Raw genomic sequence first — 21,219 nt, 5'->3', positions numbered from 1 at the left:
GCAAATGCAAAATCTCAATTTTCTTCTTCCTATCGTTTGGTTGTACTTATTGTTCATTTGGTTTTATCATTCTTCTCTTATGTTCTTTACTAGTATTGCCGTTATCCCTGCTCGCAGCTAGTTATTAAAAAATTGTAACCTCACTTTTACCCAAGTTGTCAAGCAGATTATTATAGTGTGTGAGAGGGCTTTGGCTGGCACATTCAGTTATGCAGACAGTCTTGTTGGTAGGGCAACCACAGCCATGAGCTGTTTTGGATATTAATATACCGCTTCATCTATTATAAAACTGAAGCGGTTTAATAATACCCAAGATCATCCAGTAATGTTACCAATCAGCCAACTATGTTCACTGAAGTAGCTGTTAGGTGACTTTCCTGGTCTGGATTCAATATTTTACTAGTTCCTTACGTTAGTTAACACTTTCGTACCGCCAAGAGGGACTCTGTGTCCTAATGAGAGCAGTGCTAGAGAGCAAAAGTTATCTGAGGTAACTTTATAGCGTGCCTGCGTTTTATGTTTAAACGCTTTTCAACGCTTGGAGTAATTGCAAGGGGGTATTTCTCGTCAAATTACGTAAATCTTAATTTCCGTTCATTGTGTCGATTTCATGATGGCGCCTGCTGTGTTCGGACAGAGGAAAGAAAGCCTGAAGAGTGTGTTGTCTCAACGTAGTGATAGTTACCACTAAGGACTAAGATTCTTTCTCGTTATCTCGCTGATAGCAATAGAAACAGTTCCAAATGAATAAATAATTCATGTTCCTTATCGGCGGCTCTGCATATGGCATACTGATTGTACATCAGATGCATTGTACTAAAACAAGGTAAGGTTTATTTACGTAAGTAGGCAATACAAGCTATATATAACATTTCCTCCCACTATTAGCGCGACTTGGGCGCGCCCTGCAACTTCAAAACAGAAAACTTTATTTATAATTCTGCATGTCACTGTTGAAAAATGAAAGATACAAGAGCGACATAAGGTGTATTAAGAAAATCATCTTTAAAAGGATGCAGTATCAACAACAAAAAACTTCCGTAATAGCCAAAACTTTGAGGTGACAGTGCATAAAATGATTTATCAGGACAAAGTCATCAGAAGGAAAACGGTACTTACACGTGAAAACAACTAAAACCAGTGTAATACGCGTAAGTAACAGGGCATCTAGCAGAACGTCGACGATTGGGGCGCTCTAATCCGGCAGCAGGATATTTGTTCCTTTTCGGGTAACTTCGGGAACTAAGATTACTAGCTATGTGACATGTCCAGCTGCTGCGGCATCCGCACCATGCTACAGTTCAGTTGTACCAATGAATAGCAGAACTTCGGAGTCAGAGGATAGCTTAGTGGAGTGTAAAAAGACTTTAATAAAACTGTGTGTGTGGGGGGGGGGGGGGGTGCGAGAGGGGGGGGGGGGATGGAATGTGATGTGGTTATCTGAAATGTCATGAAGAAATGAAGACGAAGTGGAAGTAAAATCAGAAAACACGGCTCTGCAACAGAGAAATAGAGCAGTTAAGAAGCCCAATTATTATTATTATGAACAAAAAGAAAATATAGTATCACTGGGATTAAGTGAATCTGACAGAATAGTAACACTTGTGTCGATAATACACACAACGAAATTCCTTTGAATTCTCAGATCTGTGCACCGACGTCCTCACTTCCTGAGGTGCTGATAAGGATTGGAGAGTTATAAGAGTGGCAAATCCCACTGAGAAATGGAGAGAATTAAATGCTAAAAGTAAAACGAAACTAAATTATTCCTAATGGGAATCCTTAGATTTGACAGCAGAGGTGATACCGGTCATAAATTAGTAATATCTTGTAGAATACACGTTCGTGCTTAATACACCTACACCTACATCGATACACCGCAAGATATCGTGCGGTGCGTGGCGGAGGAGACCCTGTACCTACTTGTCATTTCCTTTTCTGTTCCACTCCCAAATAAATAAAGGAAAAATCGACCATCTGTATGCCTCCGTATGAGCCCTAGTTCATCGTAACTTCGTGGTCCATACGCGCAATTTATGTTCGCGGAAGTAGAATCGTTCGGCAGGCAGCGTCAAATGGCGGTTCTCTAAATTATCTCAATATTCTTTATCGAAAAGAACGTCGCCTTCCTTCCGGGATTCTCATTTGAGTTCGCAAAGCATCTTCGTAACACTTGTGCGTTGTTGGAACCTAGCGGTAACAATTGCTTCCTTTCCAGAATGAGACTTTCACTCTGCAGCGGAGTGTGCGCTGATATGAAACTTCCTGGCAGATTAAAACTGTGTGCCCGACCGAGACTCGAACTCGGGACCTTTGCCTTACGCGGGCAAGTGCTCTACCAACTGAGCTACCGAAGCACGACTCACGCCCGGTACTCACAGCTTTACTTCTGCCAGTACCTCGTCTCCTACCTTCCAAACTTTACAGAAGCTCTCCTGCGAACCTTGCAGAACTAGCACTCCTGAAAGAAAGGATATTGCGGAGACATGGCTTAGCCACAGCCACAGGCAAAGGTCCCGAGTTCGAGTCTCGGTCGGGCACACAGTTTTAATCTGCCAGGAAGTTTCATATCAGCGCACACTCGGCTGCAGAGTGAAAATCTCATTCTGGAAACATCCCCCAGGCTGTGGCTAAGCCATATCTCCGCAATATCCTTTCTTTCAGGAGTGCTAGTTCTGCAAGGTTCGCAGGAGAGCTTCTGTAAAGTTTGGAAGGTAGGAGACGAGGTACTGGCAGAAGTAAAGCTGTGAGTACCGGGCGTGAGTCGTGCTTCGGTAGCTCAGTTGGTAGAGCACTTGCCCGCGTAAGGCAAAGGTCCCGAGTTCGAGTCTCGGTCGGGCACACAGTTTTAATCTGCCAGGAAGTTTCAGAATTGCTTCCTTGTTTTCCTTCAATCCGACCTGGTACGGATCCCAAACACTTGGGCAGTACTCAAGGGCAAGTTGCATCAGCGTCCTATATGTGATCTCCTTTTCATGTAAACCACTCTTTCCTAAAATTTTCCCAATAAACTGGAGTAGACTATTCGCCTCCTCTACGACAGTTATCACATGCTCGTTCCATTTCATCTCTCTCCTTAACGTTATGCCCAGATATTTAAACTACCTGACTGTTACGTATCTTCCTTCAGTCACTCAGCCTAGACAACTTCCCGTACACAACGGCATCATCAGCAAACAACCCCAAATTCCTACCGACCCTGTTAGCCAAATCATTTATGTACATACAGAACAGCGGTCCTGTCACTCTTCCCTGGGGCACTCCTGACGATACCCTTGTCTCTGGTAAACACTCGCCGTCAAGGACAACATATTGGATTCTATTATTTAAGAAGTCTTCGAGCCACTCAAATACCTGTGAACCTATTCCATATGCTTGTACCTTCGCTCACAGCTTGTAAGGGGACACTGTGTCAAATGTTTTCCGGAAATCTAGAACGATTGAATCTGCCTGTTGTCCTCATCCATAGTGCTCAGTATAAAATGTGAGAAAACGGCGAGTTGAGTTTCACACGAGCGATGCTTTCTAAAACCATGCTGATTCGTGCACATAAGCTTCTCAGTTTGAAGAAAGTTTATTGTATTCTGCTGAGATTATGTCAAAGGATTCTGCAGCAAACGGAAGTTACGGATATTGGTGTGTAATTCTGCGGGTCCGTTCTTTTACCTTCCTGATACACTGGAGTCATATGCTCTTTTTTTCCACTTTGTGCTGGGCGAGAGATTCACAATAGATGCAAGCTAGGTAACGGGCCAGTGCCGTAGAGTACTCTTTGTAAAATCGAACTGGGATTCCATCCGGATCTGGTGACTTACTTGCTTTCAAATCCTTCAACTGTTTCTCTACGCGAGGTATGCTTATTACTATGTTGTTCATACGGGAGTCTGTCGGATGATCAAATGACGGTACACATTCAACTAGAAGGAAACATGAATTTGGGAAGGACCAAATACGACTTACGATGAATTTATCAAGCAGTGAAGAAATTTAGAATAAGACGGTCCTAAGCCACTACAGAACTGAAAAACAACCTCCACATAGTAGAGGTTACATCCGTACATATTAGGAGAGTGTATGTATGTATCTATCTATCTACCACATCTCCTCCTAAACCACTGGATCAGTTTCACTCGGAAGTGGTACACACATCACTTACTGTATGGAAAGAACCACTATGGGGAAGGAACCCCTGCATTTCAAGGGAGTGGGGATGTGGGTGGAAAAGAAGCGTAGCTCACGACGCGCAAATTGACTGTATTCATCCAACAACTGATAATGAGAGCGCTTAGTTACTCGCAACCAATTTCGCACACAATTGTTTTAAACCTGTCTCGCGGACGTCCCCCCCTTCCCCCCCTTCCCCCCCCCCCCCCTCCCCCCCCCCTCCTCACAACACAAAATGATGAAAGGGAAGTAGTTTCCATTTTCACTTCTCATGCAGTAAAACTGACGTTTCAATTCATTACTTGCGTACTAGTAGTTCATCTGCAACACATTATGCAGACAGTATTCACATACACCACTGAACGTACCTGCAAAATTATCATCGTAAGATACACAGTTCTGGAGATAAAACGACGTAAATAATGAACTGCGTGAAAACTAAACTTCGGGGCGAATTTCTCTTCTGACGGGACACCTCAAAAATCGTGGTACTTTGATGGAACATCTTCATTTTGAAGGTTAATAAATTTTTTAAAAGTAAGATAAACTTGGTTTATTCAGTAGTTATTTCAAGTTTAAATCATAACTAATCACAAAGAAATAATAAAATGTCAAAAAAATGATTAGTATCGTCAAATTATCGAGAAAAACCTCCGTATTATTAAGATCTTCGCTCCCCGCAGAGCACAGTTTGGGAAACCCTGCTCTAGAGATACTGGTGAAACTGGAAATCATAACTGGCGCGTACGCAGGCAAAGGCACGGGAAAAAGGTGCTCCTAAACCCCTTGGTAGATTTGATTCAGACTTGGTACACATACTATTTACTATCTGGAAAGAAATACTGTGGGGATAAGAACCAGTAAACGCATGTTGGATAACGTGGAGAGAGAAGGCGGATGAGATGGACAGAAAGGATGGTGGGGAGGAGGAGATGGTCTAATTAGAAGATTAAAATAAATACACGTCGGGTCAATGCCGATTACTCAGCTAATTAGTACATAAAGGAAACACATACATCCATTAAACAACCTGTCAGAGCATTTTAGATGGGGATATGCTCTGGAGGGTTGTGGCTTCGTTGGGAAACTCCCACTTCTAATAGCTTCTTAAATGCTCCATATTCAGTGACCTTCCCTCGGATGGGATGTACGTTTTAATTTTGAAAGGAGTTGCATCGAAGGGCGTATCCACATAAACGAGCGTGCTGGGAAGTAATGCCTCCGAATTATTTTATGTGAAAGCTCCTAAAGTTTTCTGAATACAGCAAACGTTATAACATTCTACGTATTTGTTCCTGATGTCCACATACTTGTTTCTCTACACAGTTACCCTGGCGACGAAGACATTTCTCCCAACGAGAGACCACTTTGTTGATATCGTCATTGTAGAATGTTTGCCTTTTTTTGACTCACCCACAACCTCATTTCCGCTTGCACAGCTTCCACACTATCGAAGTGAAGTCCTCAAAGATGTTCTTTAAGTTTCGGAAACAGATAAAAATCGGATCGAGTGAAGTCGGGAGTTTGTGGAGGATAATCAATGACAGTGAACACAAGGCGTCGGATTGTTGCAGATACCGCTGCGCTCGTGTGGGGTCTGGCAGTGTTATGCTGAAGGAGAGGGTGCCCCATGTGTGGACGAACTCTCCAAATTCGAAACTCTAGTACAGCATGCTGTTTCTTACGCACCAACATAGTTACGTTAAAGACAGACATGTTATACTCTAAAATTGGGAGCCTTGTAGCGGCAGAGGGCGGCAAATACGTAGACATAAGGAATAAAGAAGTAGAATGTTAATAAAGTAAGTTTGTTTTCCCCGTTACTTCGGAGGCATTATTTTCCAACACTTCATTGTTGGATGCGAGGTTTCCCGTTGTCCTCCTTACGACATAACGTCCGCAGGTTGACCCAGTACGTAGAATATTAACTGATAAATGATTGTGAAAATCTGGTAATTCTCAAATTACGTAATGAAGTAAACTATCTAAACTTTTAAACGTTTGTCTTCTGAAACTTTCCACATATTGTAAAGACTCAATTCGAATTACTAATTCGAACAATCCTCCTGCAGCCTTACTAAACGACCACCATTCACCATCACGTCTCACCAAGTCTGTACAACAGAAACAAGAGATACTTCGCCAACGGAGGAGTTTACGTGTTTGTTAAACAATCGGTGGTACATGTTTAGCACATTTAATAGAATTAAATTTACAAAATTTTGTGTGAATTTCAACTTTGTTTTAAATACATGGAATACAAGTATTTAGACGTGAAACCGTTTCTATGGCAACAGTTTCTGTATGGAATTTTCGTTTCGTAAGCGAAGGTACAGATACCTGTTGGTATCGTATGATTCACAATGTCTTCAGCTTGATTCCATACGGCACTCTGAAAATACTCTTCACGGAAAGTCTTAAGTTTCAGGTTATTTTGTAATTTGAACTAGCACGGTAATACAACAGCGTTTCTTAATATTAAGTAATTTCATTGTATTGCACATCATAATAAAAATACTGCCCATATTTGAGCACTTAAAATGATCCGTCGAATATGAAGAGTGTAATAGTGATTATTACCAGGTCTAACTTCCAAGAACGAGACATTGGCTTCTAATGCCAAATGCGGGGAAAAATCCAGTTGCACTGGAAGTGGCATGTTGGGAAGCGGAAAACAAATGGGATGGGAAATGTGCTGAATTGGAAATTGTAATTTAATTGTAATCTTCACGAAAATCAAATAAGTGAGCGTAGCATGTAACGAGGCGATAGTGTGGTGGTAGCCGGATGAAGAAAAGCTGTTGCTGGGTTCCAAGATCTATGAAAGGGCGAAGAACACCATATAATGGAAGGTGGCAGATGTACTTAGTAAAAGTGTGGGTATGATCAACAGAAGACTGCACTGTATGGAGAAGAGGTGGTCTCATTCAGTACTTAGGACAATAGTTACGGTGGGGTGGACCAGACTGTTAGTTACTGCATTGGATCAGTGTGAGTAGTCAAAGGGAACTCCCCATCGCACCTCCCTCAGATTTAGTGGTGAAATGGCCGAGTGGATAGTCCGTCAAAAACTGAACACAGATCAAGCATGAAAACAGGAAGGTGGTGTACTGGACTGTGAAAGAAGAAGCAAAATAGAAACAGTGAATGGTCCAAGCTTAAGATGTGCAACATTGACCAAATCTGCATAGCTACGGCGTTGTGGTTATATGGTCACGATTTTGATTGCGAAGGAAGAGATCCTTCTTTAATTCTACCTCATGTCCCATATTTATGTTTTCTTTTTTTACAAAATTATAAACTGTCCGCCCGGTTATTGAAGTCCGTTCGCTGTATTCAAATTTGTATCCGTGTTGTGGTGTAACGCCCAAAAAATGGTTCAAATGGCTCTGAGCACTATGCGACTTAACTTCTGAGGTCGCCTAGAACTTAGAACTAATTAAACCTAACTAACCTAAGGACCTCACACACATCCATGCCCGAGGCAGGATTCGAACCTGCGACCGTAGCGGTCGCTCGGTTCCAAACTGTAGCGCCTAGAACCGCACGGCCACTCCGGTCGGCTGTAACGCCCATTTACAACAGCGAGGTGTAAGGAAGGGACCTCCAGACGTACTAAATCCTATTTCTTCTACACAATTGCCGCATGTTATGACTCTTGTGTTCCGTTTTGGAAGTTTTGACTGTTGAATTCCTCTATTGTAACATACTTCACACCCGTTTGTTTCCCCCATTTCTGTGAGACTATCCATCGCATTTACCTGCGACGGCAATATATATTCTCACCACATGACTCGTAATCCGTAACAAGTGTATAGTATGATAGTTGCCAGGACTACAGAAGAAAAGATACATAATAATTTTGTGAAAAAAATTTGGGCATGAGGAAGATGTGAATACAGATCTCCCGCTTTACAGTCGAACACCCTGACCACACAACCACACGCCTTTGTTCCTGTAATTCAACAATGTTGAACTCCATGTGCTTGGACAGTTAACTGTTTCTATTTTGGTTCTTTTTTCACAGTTCAGTACACCTTCCTCCTATTTTCATGTTTGATCTCTGTTCAGTTTTTGACGGTCTATCCACTGGGCCATCCTACCACTAAATCTGAGAGGGGTGCGACGGGGAGTTTCCCTTGTAAGTCATTATTGTTTGTCGCAGCCTGAGTTCTTGTAGGTACCATGCAAATTTTAAAGGTGGTGGTGTTTGGTTTGTGGGGCGCCTAACTGCGCGGTCATCAGCGCCCGTACAAAGCACAAATTTTTACGCAGTCGAATTTTTTTCACAGTCCAGTCGAGCCACGGTTGTGGTGGTGGTGGTGGTGGTGGTGGTGGTGGTGTGGTGGTGAAGAAGAAAAATGAGAACACAAACACCCAGTCCCCGGGCAGAGAAAATCCCCAACCTGGCCGGGAATCAAACCTGGGACCCCGTGATCCAGAGGCAGCAACGCTAGCCACTAGACTAAGAGCTGCGGAAGGTTTTTTTTTTTTCCCTTCAAGACGATACTGTCTGATGAAGGTTACAGCATAGTTAGAGGATGACAACACACGTGTGCAGGAAGAAAACTAGCCTCCAGAAGACAAAATTTCCCTTGTTTCACCGCCAAGCTAATTTCATAAGAAATAATTTCGTATCTTCTCTTAAAAGCCTTAAAATTTTTTGTTCAAAAAGTTTTCTTTTTGTTATGTGCGATTCTTCGATGTTGTCCCTTTCTAGTTTTCTCATTTCTGTAATCAACGTTATTCTCGATTTATATTCCAGAAATACAGGAGTATTTGTTTAATTAGCCTGCTCTCGTTCATTCGGTAGAGGTGTCCCAAGAAGATAAATATTCGTTCTGCAACTACTTCTGATATTTTCCAAGTTAACGAGGGTGACATCTTTACTTCTAATTTTCCGGTTGTCTGTAGTTTGTATGGCAACCATTTTTCTATGGTTCAAATGGCTCTGAGCACTATGGGACTCAACTGCTGAGGTCATTAGTCCCCTAGAACTTAGAACTAGTTAAACCTAACTAACCTAAGGACATCACAAACATCCATGCCCGAGGCAGGATTCGAACCTGCGACCGTAGCGGTCTTGCGGTTCCAGACTGCAGCGCCTTTAACCGCACGGCCACTTCGGCCGGCACCATTTTTCTAAAAGGATTCAAATTCAGTTAAAGATTCTCATCTTAGCACTAACTACAATACACTGCCCTATGCTATATTTGTTTAGCTTTTTTCTAGATGTACGTGTTTTGTTAGGGTTATTTTTTGTCGAACCATATGCTCGTTTCATTTCATTAACTCTTAAATAGATTGCAGATTCTGTAGTCCGTTCTGCTGTATATTTTCTCAGACACACAAAGTCTCACTAATTCGCTCTGTTTAACGTTTCTACACAAGTTGGTGCATTCTTGTATTAGTCGTGAATTCAGTTTTTCCATCTGATTCCGAGAGAATTTTTTCACTATTTTTTCCAGAAGATTTAAGGAACTACTTCTGTCAGACTTCCTGGCAGTGTTGTTAAATTGTCTGCAAAAATCACACTCTTTACCTCAGTTCAGTTTTCTTTCATTCACAGTAATATGCGTTCAGTTTTCTAATCTCTTTTGTTACAAATTCGAGCTTAATAATGTTTTTCTGTAACGCCGTTAAATAGTAAAGGTGGTTAAGTCGTCACCTTGTATAACACCAATTTTTGTTTCAAGTGACTGAGATACTTCTCTCATAAACCTCACTTCAGGTGTTGTATTCGTGAATTTTACGAATTACATATGCTAATTTTGCTTTAACACTAAATTCTCACTTGATTTTTATCAGTTGTATCTCATTATACACAATCCAAATGCTTCCTTAAATAAAAAATATCACAGGCTGCTTTATTATTATTATTATTATTATTATTATTCCGTGTGGCCCAACTTCGTCAAAGTCGTTCAATTTGACGCCCCTTGGGCGACTTCCGCGTCGCTAACTTACCCCCAAGAATCTTCGGTTGGAAGGGGGCTAACAGTTCAGCGTGGACTCAGAGGCACACGTTGTTCCTCGCAATCGTCTCATGGAGAGGTTAAGCGGATGGAAATACTCTGATCCGATGAGAATTAAATTCCGCGACGTTTCGATTTCCACGCACTCGCATTAGCACTAGGCCTGACGGCATACACACATTTAGCAGTTAGTGTTTCGAGCGTTATATTCCAAATGTGTAATCAAACCGTAATTGAGCTCCCTGACTGTTTGCTCTCAATACATCACATCTATGTTATGGGATAGGTTGTCAGTTCCAGCAACAAGCCTGCCCCTCCCTCCCTCTGTGTGTGTGTGTGTGTGTGTGTGTGTGTGTGTGTGTGTGTGTGTGTGTGTCGTTCCACCAGATCACATGTAGAAAATCGTCTATCGTCTTCTCTTTCTGGAAATAAGTCACTCGATGCTTACTTGAGAGAGAGAGAGAGAGAGAGAGAGAGAGAGAGAGAGAGAGAGAGAGAGAGAGAGAGGTAACTGGGTGCCATGTTAGGAAAGTATATTGTGAGGCTTCATGTGACTGTTCTGTGCAGCTGGATCGTTGTCATCAAACGGGAAAAAACTCAAGGTTAGCTTCCCGTCGTACTCCGTTTTGACCGTCTCCCGTAACAACTTAGGATATTCCGGTAGAACGCTCCTGTGACGGTTTCTCTCTTAACAAGAGCTCGTAGTGCCATGTTCGAAGCGCATTTTCATCCAGAAAGGAAGTTGCGTGAAGGTTGTTGGAGAGCGGAAAAGGTGTAAATCAGAGCGCGCAAGATCAGGTCAATAAGTTGGGTGGAGAATGACTTCCCAACCCAGAGCGCATCACGTCACGCAGTCTTCGTGGTAATTGTTCTTCGATTGCGTCTGCAAGAAGTCTCAGTTATTGACAATAAATGCCAGCAGTAATGATTACATCTTGGGGAAGTAATTCGTAGTATACCACAATGTCGCTGTTCCACCAGATGCATATCATCATCTTGTGGATGCGCGCCGGTCTTCTTTGTACTGGAAGTTACTGCTTTATTTGGGCTCAACCATTACTTTCTTTTTCTTTGTTAGCATAAAGACAGCATTTCCCGTCACCAGTAGGGATACAGGATAATAATGATCGTTGTTCACGAGCCAATTGATGAAGAGCAAGCTGACGTGGACATACGGCCACCCGCAGATTTTTGTGATTTTGGCTTAGAGTATGCATTACCCATGCACCCTATTTTTTGAACCTTCGTCATTGCATGTAAATGTCGCACGATGGTGGGATGCTCACAGTTCATCACATATGCCAGTTCTTGAGTACAGTGTCAGATCATTGTGGATCAATGCATTTAAACGATCTTCATCAAAACCCGAAGGTCTTCCTGAACGTGGAGAGTCATTAATGTCAAAACTATTCTCCGTAAAATGAGAATTACTTTCTTGCCGTGCTCCGTCCAGTGGCATTATCCCCATACAGGGCGCAAATATTTGTCTTCTTTTACCCCCTCTACTGAATTCAAAGAGGGTAATATGTCGGAAATGTTTAGATTTCTCCACTTCGTACTCCTTTTTCCAGCGTCCACAGCACCACTCATTATATCCAAATGACAAAATGACAACAGACTTAAATAGCAACAGTGAACTATAAAGGAAAGAAAGACAATCGATAAATAAGCCCATAGCAACCGGATTACCAATTTGCAAAACAAAAACGCTACGAACACGTTCATCAACCTAATGTATAGTCTTAAGCTAATAAGTTTTGCTCTTAAATTGCAAACGACAGGTTTTTCTGCCCCTGAGAAAGGCAATCTTTTTCACGGCCCATGCTGACATTTCATAGACCAACAACATAGTTCACATTTATTAAAAAAGCTATTAATAAGTTTCATTTCAAAGTATGAAAAATAGTTCCACGTTGTTTGTTCCAGAGAGTCAAATTATAGTCTGTATGCCCAGCACTGGATGAAGCAGATAGAGATAACAGGCTGGAATTGGGATATGTGGACTTAGGTAAGTGGTTAACCGTCAGTGTTAAGAGCAAACTTTGGTATCAGCACACCATGGCAGCTTCAAAAACTCCAGTTTCACCATGCCCAATGACCATTCGGACTTCACCAATTTCGGCGGCGGTGAATCCACTTGTTCCCGCAGCTTGTTTCTTCGTCACGAGGTCTTAGTTACACATCCAGCACTCGTCCACGGTAATAAGGCGACTACAGAAGTGATTTGGATTGGCCTGTCACAGCTGCTCCGTTTAGGTGGTCCTTATAAATGGGTGTGAGCAGTCTGGATGCATAGCGGGCAGCTATCTTTTATCATGTTCAAAATGCCGTGCAGGATGTTGGAAGAAACATTTTGTTTATGGCTCCTAGGTGTTTCGCTGTGTTAGTCTTGCGTGGACATTTCAGTGTGTACTAGGACTGCAAACAAACATTGCGTAACTTTTTTACTAGTGATGATCAGACTTTGACTGGCCCTCAACATTAACGGCCATGTAACGGTTCTTTTCGTACTCACGAAATTTTTTCATGTTAGACGATTCCGTCCCAACATGGCTAGTCATATCTGATGAAGATTCTTCTATCTTATTAAGTACTGAATCAGATATGTGGTTCGATTGTTTATTAATAAACAAATAGTGCGGAACTATATCAAACGCCTTCCCCAAGTCAATGAAGACTTTGTTAAGCTGGGTGTCGTCGAATCCTGCCTTCTGGATCTCAGGGACGATGTCGGCTTGAGGAAATATTAATTCGTAAGAAAAATTTTAGTTTTCAAAAATGATACACTGAGGCGACAAAACTCATGGTATGGCGATATGCACATACATAGATGGCTGTAGCATCGCCTACACAAGGTATAAACTGGTAATACATTGGCGGAGCTGTCGTTTGTACTCAGCTGATTCATGTGAAAGGGTTTCCGACGTAGTTACGGGCGCACAACGGGAATTAAAAAAACTTTGAACGTGAAATGGTAGATGGAGCTAGACGCATGGGACATTCCATCTCGGAAATTCATCGGAAATTTAATATTCCGAAACCCAAAGTGTCAAAAGGTGTGACGAGAATACCAAATTTCAGGCATTACCTCTCACCAGAGAAAACACAGTTCACTTAACGACACAGCAGCGACGTTAGCGTAGGGTTGCCAGTATTAACAGATAAGCAACACTGCGTGAAATAACCAGAGAAATCAGTGTGGGACGTACGACGAGCGTATCCGTGAGGATAGTCGGTGGAATTAGGCGTTAATAGGCTTTGGCAGTAGACGACCGACGCGAGCGCCTTTGCTGAAAGCACGACATCGCCTGCAGCGCCGCTTCTGGCTTCGTGACTGTATCGGTTAGACCCTAGACCACTGGAAAACCGTAGCCTTGTCAGATGAGTCGCGATTTAAGTTGCTGAGAACTAATTGTAGGGTTCGTATGTGGCGCAGACCGCACGAAGCCATGTAGCCAAGATCTCAACAAGTCACTATGCAAGCTGGTGATGGTTCCATAATAATGCGAGCCGTGTTTACAGAGACTGGACTGGGCCCTCTGATCCAACTGAACCGATCATTGACTGGAAAACGTTATGTTCAGCTACTTAAAGACCATTTGCAGTCATTTATGGACTCCAGCTCCCAAACAGCAATGTAATATTCAGGGTTGACAATGGGCCACGGCACTGGGCCACAATTGTTCGCGATTGGTTTGAAGAACAGTCTGCAGAATTACAAACACTTATGGGACATCATCGAAAGATCAGTTAGTCTACCAAATACTGCGCTGAGAACACTTTCGCAGCTATGGACGGCTACAGAGGCAACGTGGCTAAATATTTCTCTAGGGGACTTCTGTCGACTTTCTGATTCCATGCTATGTCGAGTTGCTGCCGGGCAAAAACAGGTCAGACACAATATTAGGAGGCACCCCATTACTTTCGTCCCGTCAGTGTAATACACAAGCATAGAACTTATTCCAGTGTCTCATGCTACACTCAAATCAGTCACGTGGTGGACGTACATTATTTGACTCGTTCCACATCATCACGAAATGTCGTATTCATGATCCATGGAACTAGTATTAATCTAATCATCTGTCAACTACCCATCCGATAAACAGGAAAGATGTGCGATGTTTTCTAACCAGTAGGAATGCTTTGTTGCGTTACGGGCTATGATAGGCTGCCGCTTCATAATAGCACGTTATTTCGCGTAATCAAAGTAGATGATCAGTAAACTAGTTGGTGATTTACGTTGCATAATACTAAAACTCTTAATGTGTGTGTAGTATCCTCAGTTTCCCCTAAACCTGTTTACTGCTATGACACTCGGGCCAGATATGCACCTACACATACACATTCCGCAAGCCACCGTACGGTACATGGCGGAGGATACCGTGCACCACTACTAGTCAATTCCTGTCATGTTCCATCCTCAAATAGAGTGAGGGGAAAAAGACTTTTTATAAGCCTTGGTAGGAGCCCTAATCTGTCATTTGATAATCGCGGTCCTTAGGCGAAATAATGTTGGCGGCAGTAGCATCAGATTGCAGTCTGCCGCAAATGACGGCTTTTCATATTTCCCCAATAGTGCGTGGCGAAAAGATCGTCTTCTTGCTCTACGGATTCCCATTTTAGTAACCGAAGCATCTCTGTAATACTTGCATTGCTGATCGAACCTGCCCGGTAACAAATCTAGCAGCACGCATCTTAAGTGCTTCGTTGTATTTCTTTAATCCGACCTGATGGGAAATCAAAGTACTCGAGCAGTATTCAAGAAGAGGTCGCTCGGGTGTTCGATAGGCAGCCCCCTTTATAGATAAGCTACACATTTCCAAAATTCTCCCCACAAAACTAAGTCGAACATTCGCTTTCCCTACTCTCAACCTGACGTGCTCATTCCATTTCATATCGCTCTGCAACGTTCCGCCTAGACATTTTATCGATGGGACTGTGTTAAGCAGCACGCCAATAATGCTGTACTGGATAGTTACAGAATTTTTTTCCTACTCATCCGCATTATCTGAAATATTTATACACAAACTATTCACCACCCCATCTAGAAATTTTGTTGGTTTGGGTTAATGTGGGGAGAGGATACCAAACTGTGAGGTCATCAGTCTCATCGGATTAGGGAAGTACGGGGAAGTAAGTCGGCTGTGCTTTTTCAAAGGAACCCTCTTGATATTTGCCTGAGGTGATTTAGGGAAACCACGGAGAACCTAAATGAGGATGGCTGGACGCAGGATTGAACTGTCGTCCTCCCAAATGAGAGTCCAGTGTGCTAACCACTGCGCCACCTCACTCAGTAGAAATTCTGTCATCTTGTCTCCCACTAAAGGACGACACCACAGCGTCATTAGCAAACAGCCGTAAATCGCCGTTCACCCTGACTATCAGATGCTTTATGTACGTACAGATTAAGAACTGTCCATTCACACTTCCCTTGGGTGCTCCTGACGATACCCTCGTTTCTGATGAACTCGCCATCGAGGACAACATACTGGGGTCTATTACTTAAGAAGCCTTCAAACACCTCTCATATCTGGGAACCTGTTCCGTATGCTCGTACCTTCGCTAAAGGTCTGCGTTGGGGCACTATATCAAACGCTTTCCGGAAATGCAGGATTATGGAATCTGCCTGTTTCCCTTCAACCACTGTTTGTAGGTATCAGAAAATGGCAAGCTGAGTTTAGCTAGAGTGATGCTTCCTAAGTCGGTGCTGAGTTCGAGACGTATTCTTTTCTGTCTCAAGGATATTTATTATATTCAAATTCAGAATGTGTTAAAGAATCCTGCAGAAAAACCGATGTTATGAATATTGGCATGTAATTATGCGGATCTGTTCCTTCACATTTCTTATACACAGTAGTCGCCTTCGTTCTTTTCCACAGGGACTTCGCCCTGGATGAGAGATCAGCGATAACAAAGCTAATTAAGGGCGGTGACACTGCACCACATACAGGAGCAGGACAAAAATATATAAACAGAGTGAGAAACGCATGCTTGAACATCAGTGCAGATGTTAGTCAAAGTTGCAGGTTGCGCTGTTGTATTTGACCATGAATGGCATTTGCGCAGTGTCCGGAATGCATTTAAAGTGTTAGGTCAGAATAGTGTTCTAGGTAGCTGAGTGCATTATGTCGGTGCTAAGTGAATTGGAATGCGGGCAAATTGTTGATGCTCGTATGTTAGGTGCTTCTGTAACCAACGGAGCTGAAATGTTTAGCGTTGCAAGAGGAGCGTATTGAAGATTCGTACCACATACAGAGAAAGCAGAAAAAAGTAATTGGCTAAGTCAAAATCCACACGAAAGTTTGCATTTAGTGATCACGACACATTTGTTGAAGAGGATTGTGACGAACAGTAAGGGGATGAAAGTTGCAAAAGTCACTACAGAACTGAAAGTCGTGTGGATCTCCGTGGGCAGGGACTTGCAGGGCGAACTGGAATTCCATACCCACTCGTTAGTGATGAAAGTGCCTGTGACAGGAAAACGTGGTGTGGAGCAGTGGAAGAAAGTCGCATGGTCAGATGAGTCTTCTCGCACATTGTTGCTAACATCTGGCAGAGTTTAAGTCCGAAGAGTTAAACTTGGGGGAGTAGGGTGGGGGGGCGGCAGTGTTTGATGCATTGCCGTCATGGATCATGTGACCATTTTGGCTGATCAGGTCTATCCCTCGGTCTAACGTTTCATCTCAAATGATGATGATGTGTTAAAAAACGACAGGGTCCGTGTTCACACAACTTGCATAGACCAGGACTGCTTTTGTGAGCACGATGTGAATAGTCTCATCTCTCCTGGCCACTGCAGTCACCAGATCTTAATATTATTGGGTGAGTTTGGTAGACTTTGGAGAGAAGGGACTGTTACCGCCATTCATGTCCATCATCTTTACTTGAGCTCGACACTGTTTTGTAGTAAGAATGGTATGAGATTCCCTTGAAAACCATGCAGCACCTGTATTCATTCGTTCATTCTGAGACCACTAGAAACATGTTTTGCATTCCAACATGTTCCATAAACCCTGTTACGCATGATAATGTTTTGCTTTTGTTTCCCATATTTTTGTCCAAGTATTTATTCAGTGTTACGTGGATTTTTGTCGCATAATCAGTGAATCGTTAGTCTAAAATGAACAATTCATATAGTGTTAACAGGCGACCAGCAGTTAATTATGAATAGATAGTAGACATGCTGATGTCATATTTCCCATACTTAGATTTGTGGGATAAGCGTATGTCCCTTGCTGTAAGACGACATTTTAATGACTGTAGTAATACTGGAAACTATTTCCTTAATATACTAGTACTCCTGCCATTCAGAAACTACCCACAATATTCTTCACAAACAGCAAGATAACGTCCATTCGAAAATGTATAAATTATGTTGAAGTAACTGTAAATGGCTAGAAAAACTCTGTGTATCTACTAATGTGTGGGGGCTTAGATCCCACAGGAACAGAGAATGAAAAAAGGTAGTCGTAAGTAACAAAATTACTTGGCTGTCAAATAAGAAGGCATTAAAAAAAATTAAGGCAATTTGGAAAGTGGACATGGTCTTTCCTGGCAGAAAGCACTATATAGGTTAACTCTTGTAGGAATGTATGCTCTCAGAACTTTCAACATTTGGCCACACTGTGATGCAGAACGCCTTTCTTGCAGCGTCTGCCATTGGAGTTGGCTGCACATCTTGGTGATGATTCCGCACTTTGAATCTGTAACGAAACGCGCCGCTCTTCATTGGATCGTCTGTATTTCCTCTATAAAACCTATCGGGTGCAGGTCCCATACTGATAAACAATATTAATGTACTGGTCAAATGAGGGTTTTCTAAGCTACCGCCTTGGTGGTTGGAGTACATTTCCTGAGGATTGTTTCAGTGAGAATCAAAACTAGAATATAATGGCGTGCTTCTTTGCTAACAAAACATAACTGTCTTCTATTAGAATCTTCACTATTGCAGAGCAGAATAACAACTCATGAAGTTAAGAGCTTTCAAATCTCTCGTGACAGTAGCTATCGTTCTCCTACTACAATCTTCTATTTAAATTTATAACTTACCTGAAACCAAGTCAGAATATAGTCAGCACATTAAAGTATCCCAAGTTCCTCAATTCAAACTCACATTTTATTAAATATGTTACTCATAAAAATGCTTCAATTTCCATGACTGACAATTTCTTTTGTATTATTATTATTATTATTATTATTATTATTATTATTATTTCAACAGTCAACTTGAAACTCTAGATTCCAAGTTATTTAAAAAATAAAACTGAATACACAGATACTGTGAGCTACAGTTCTGAGATCTTAACATTGATTCAAGTGTTAATTTCAACTATATTCTAATGAGTGCAATGCCATAATCAGTTTGTATTTGTCCATGATAATGCGGGTATACAGTATTGTTGGTGTTGCAAGAAGGAATGCTCCTATAAAATTTATGTATTATACACCCACAGTTACTTTCATATCTGAAGACCTCTCACAAGAAGCTGCTGCGATATTCCATACACTTGTTTGTTCCATATGCCACAGTGCAGAAAAGTATTGAACACCTTTGGGGAGAGAAGGAACATGGCATCAAATTAGACAACTGATTTCTACATCTTGTGGATGAATACAGTGACCTGGGTTTCACGTGATGTTAGTTTACTGAAATGGCCTCAATCCCTACAGAGGAGTTCTGTCGCCAGAAATGTCATAATACGTGAGCATTAAAGATGCACCAAAACTCTAAAACACTCCAAAATTGGAGATACGTTGTAGGACCTATAGTTTTCTCTCTGTTTGACAATTATGCTTGAAAATGAGAATGATGTGAGTGTTTTTCCAATCATTGGAAACGCTTGAAATCTCCAGTGACCTATGGTACCACTGATATTAGAGCAGCAGCAAATTATTTCATATACTCTGCCTAGAAATGTTTTCATATCCTGTCAGGTCCAGTGGCCTTCCCCATTATGCAATTTCAGTTCTTCTATCCCATGTTCACTTCATTTTATTCTGTCATTCTGGGGTTCATGCAGTGATTTAAATGAGGAACTACAGTGCAAGCTTTGGCAACATTTAAATTTGTGGGAAGTTTTCTTTGCTTTTGTAGTAGCTCTCTAATGCTGTTGTTGAACCACAGCAAGTCCTTGTCTCCCCTCACAATGATGCTCAGCCCATAGCTGTGTAAAGCCTATTGTACAGTACTCCAGAACTTCATCTGTGGAGCACAATACTTCTTCTCTGATGTTGCCCATTGATGCTCAACATTGTCAGTGCCAGAGATGAAGTTTTCATGCTGAGTCCTGAGGCAATCAGAAATGAGTTACTTGGCACTCCTGTTAAGCAGGAAGATACTTCTATCTTAATTTATATTCTTATTTACAACCATTTTCAGGATGTAATGGTCTCCTGAGAACAGAGTCCGTGTTAATCACTGTCTCAACAGAAATGTTAAAGCCTGTTCATGACCAGGAAATATAATATGTTGCTGTCATGAGTTGGTCCTTAGATTAACTGCCAAAAATACATTTCGGATAAGACATTCAGAAAATTTCACAAGATTCCCTGTGCCTACCACATGCTCTAACCAGTAGTTGCCCACACTATAGTTAAGTTGAAATCTGCACCTACTGCTGTAACATGAACAGGAAATTTAGGTGAAATTTTCTCAAAATTACCCTCTTTAGATTTGGCATCTGTGACTGTTGGCAAAGATGTGTGCCAATAACATTCATTGGCCAGTTGATGCTGTTAATGAGATTCTGCAGATAAAATAATATCCTTGGTGGAACCAATCTCTGCTCATAACGTCTATGGCTATAGTACACTATTAGAAGAAAATCTTAGTGAAACACTTAAAAGTTTCAATATTTGTTTCAGGTTTCATATGCACGGCCAAGCAGTGAAGCCATCAAAGGAGCAAACCTGTATGTCAGTGGGCTGCCAAAAAACATGACACAGCAGGACTTGGAAAATCTGTTCAGTCCATATGGCAGGATAATTACTTCACGAATTCTTTGTGACAATATCACTGGTAAGTTGGAATTTATGTAAATATGTTTTGCAACTATCAGAGTCATCATTTCAGCTGAAAATTCTGGTATTAGCTGTGATAAAAAAAAACATTAATGTAAACTTAATGTTTTGAACTTGGCTGTGATCAGCAACTGTAATTAATTACAATGTCACAAATTTCCAGCCAACTGGTTGCAAATAGAATTTAAAATTCTTCAACTAGTTTTCAATGCCAACTAGGTGCGCCTTCTTCAGAAGAAAATGTTACCTTACATCTGGTTAAAAGGGAATTCGAGCAGCATCGCTCTAGTCAAAACAATGACTAGAGCGATGTCGCTCAAATTCCTTTTTAACCACATGTAAGGTAACATTATCTTCTGAAGAAGGCACCCCTAGTTGGCGTTGAAAACTAGTTACAGAATTTTAAATTCTATTTGCAACCAGTTGGCTGGAAATTTGTGACATTGTTAGTTTAAAACACAATTTTTCTTGACTGACACAGCTTGGACACATTACAATATTTTCTGTGGCTACTGTAATGAGATAAAATAGGTAGAGTGGGTGGACAGTACACTGCCACATGAACTGAAGTGGAAATGTATGTAAATGTATCAGAACTTGCTTTCACAAGGAGTGTTTATGTACGTATTAAGTGAAAGGAAAATAAACTGCTGTGTCATTGCACACGGGAGAACTGCCCTTTTAACCTTCTGCCCCCCCCTCCCCCCTTGCCACATAAAAGTAAAGCATTCCTGTTGACAGCAAGCTCATTAGAGACTGAGCACAAGCTTAGATTTGGAGATAGGAGTTAGAGAACTGGCTGTGTCCTTTTCAAAGCAACCATGCCAACATTAATTTCAGTTGATGCAGAAAAACTGAAGTCTGGACAGAGGATGGAGAGTGGAACAGACATCCACATGAATAAGTACAATATCTGAAGACTTCACTATCTCCCTTGGTGTTAAAATCCCTGTTATAACTTCACACTGTACATTTTGTTTGGTTTCCTAAATAACATAATGCAGACAGTGGCATGTTACCATAAAGTAGCAGATTACCATGTGTCTGCCCAGTGAAGCTA

The 21,219-nt window shown here is 41.7% G+C and overlaps 1 protein-coding gene and 2 non-coding genes across 5 annotated transcripts in view; 2 read left to right on the top strand and 1 right to left on the bottom strand.

Moving 5' to 3' along the window:
- The window catches only part of LOC124555573 (ELAV-like protein 1), a 151,662-nt gene that overhangs the window by 82,583 nt on the left and 47,860 nt on the right, over positions 1 to 21,219 (top strand). For all 3 annotated transcript variants that reach the window (XM_047129536.1, XM_047129537.1, XM_047129535.1), the window contains exon 4: positions 20,004 to 20,157. In XM_047129536.1, coding sequence (XP_046985492.1) covers positions 20,004 to 20,157 — 154 coding nt within the window. The remainder of the gene's footprint in view (positions 1 to 20,003; positions 20,158 to 21,219) is intronic.
- Trnat-cgu lies at positions 2,284 to 2,358 on the bottom strand. Its single transcript has one exon. It is a non-coding gene; the product is annotated as a tRNA-Thr (tRNA).
- Trnat-cgu lies at positions 2,768 to 2,842 on the top strand. The gene has a single exon. It is a non-coding gene; the product is annotated as a tRNA-Thr (tRNA).

The sequence above is a fragment of the Schistocerca americana genome, chromosome X, assembly GCF_021461395.2.
Source record: "Schistocerca americana isolate TAMUIC-IGC-003095 chromosome X, iqSchAmer2.1, whole genome shotgun sequence".
In the NCBI taxonomy this organism is placed as follows: domain Eukaryota; kingdom Metazoa; phylum Arthropoda; class Insecta; order Orthoptera; family Acrididae; genus Schistocerca; species Schistocerca americana.
Note: the sequence above shows the minus strand (reverse complement) of the source record. Positions and strands in the feature narration are given on the sequence as shown.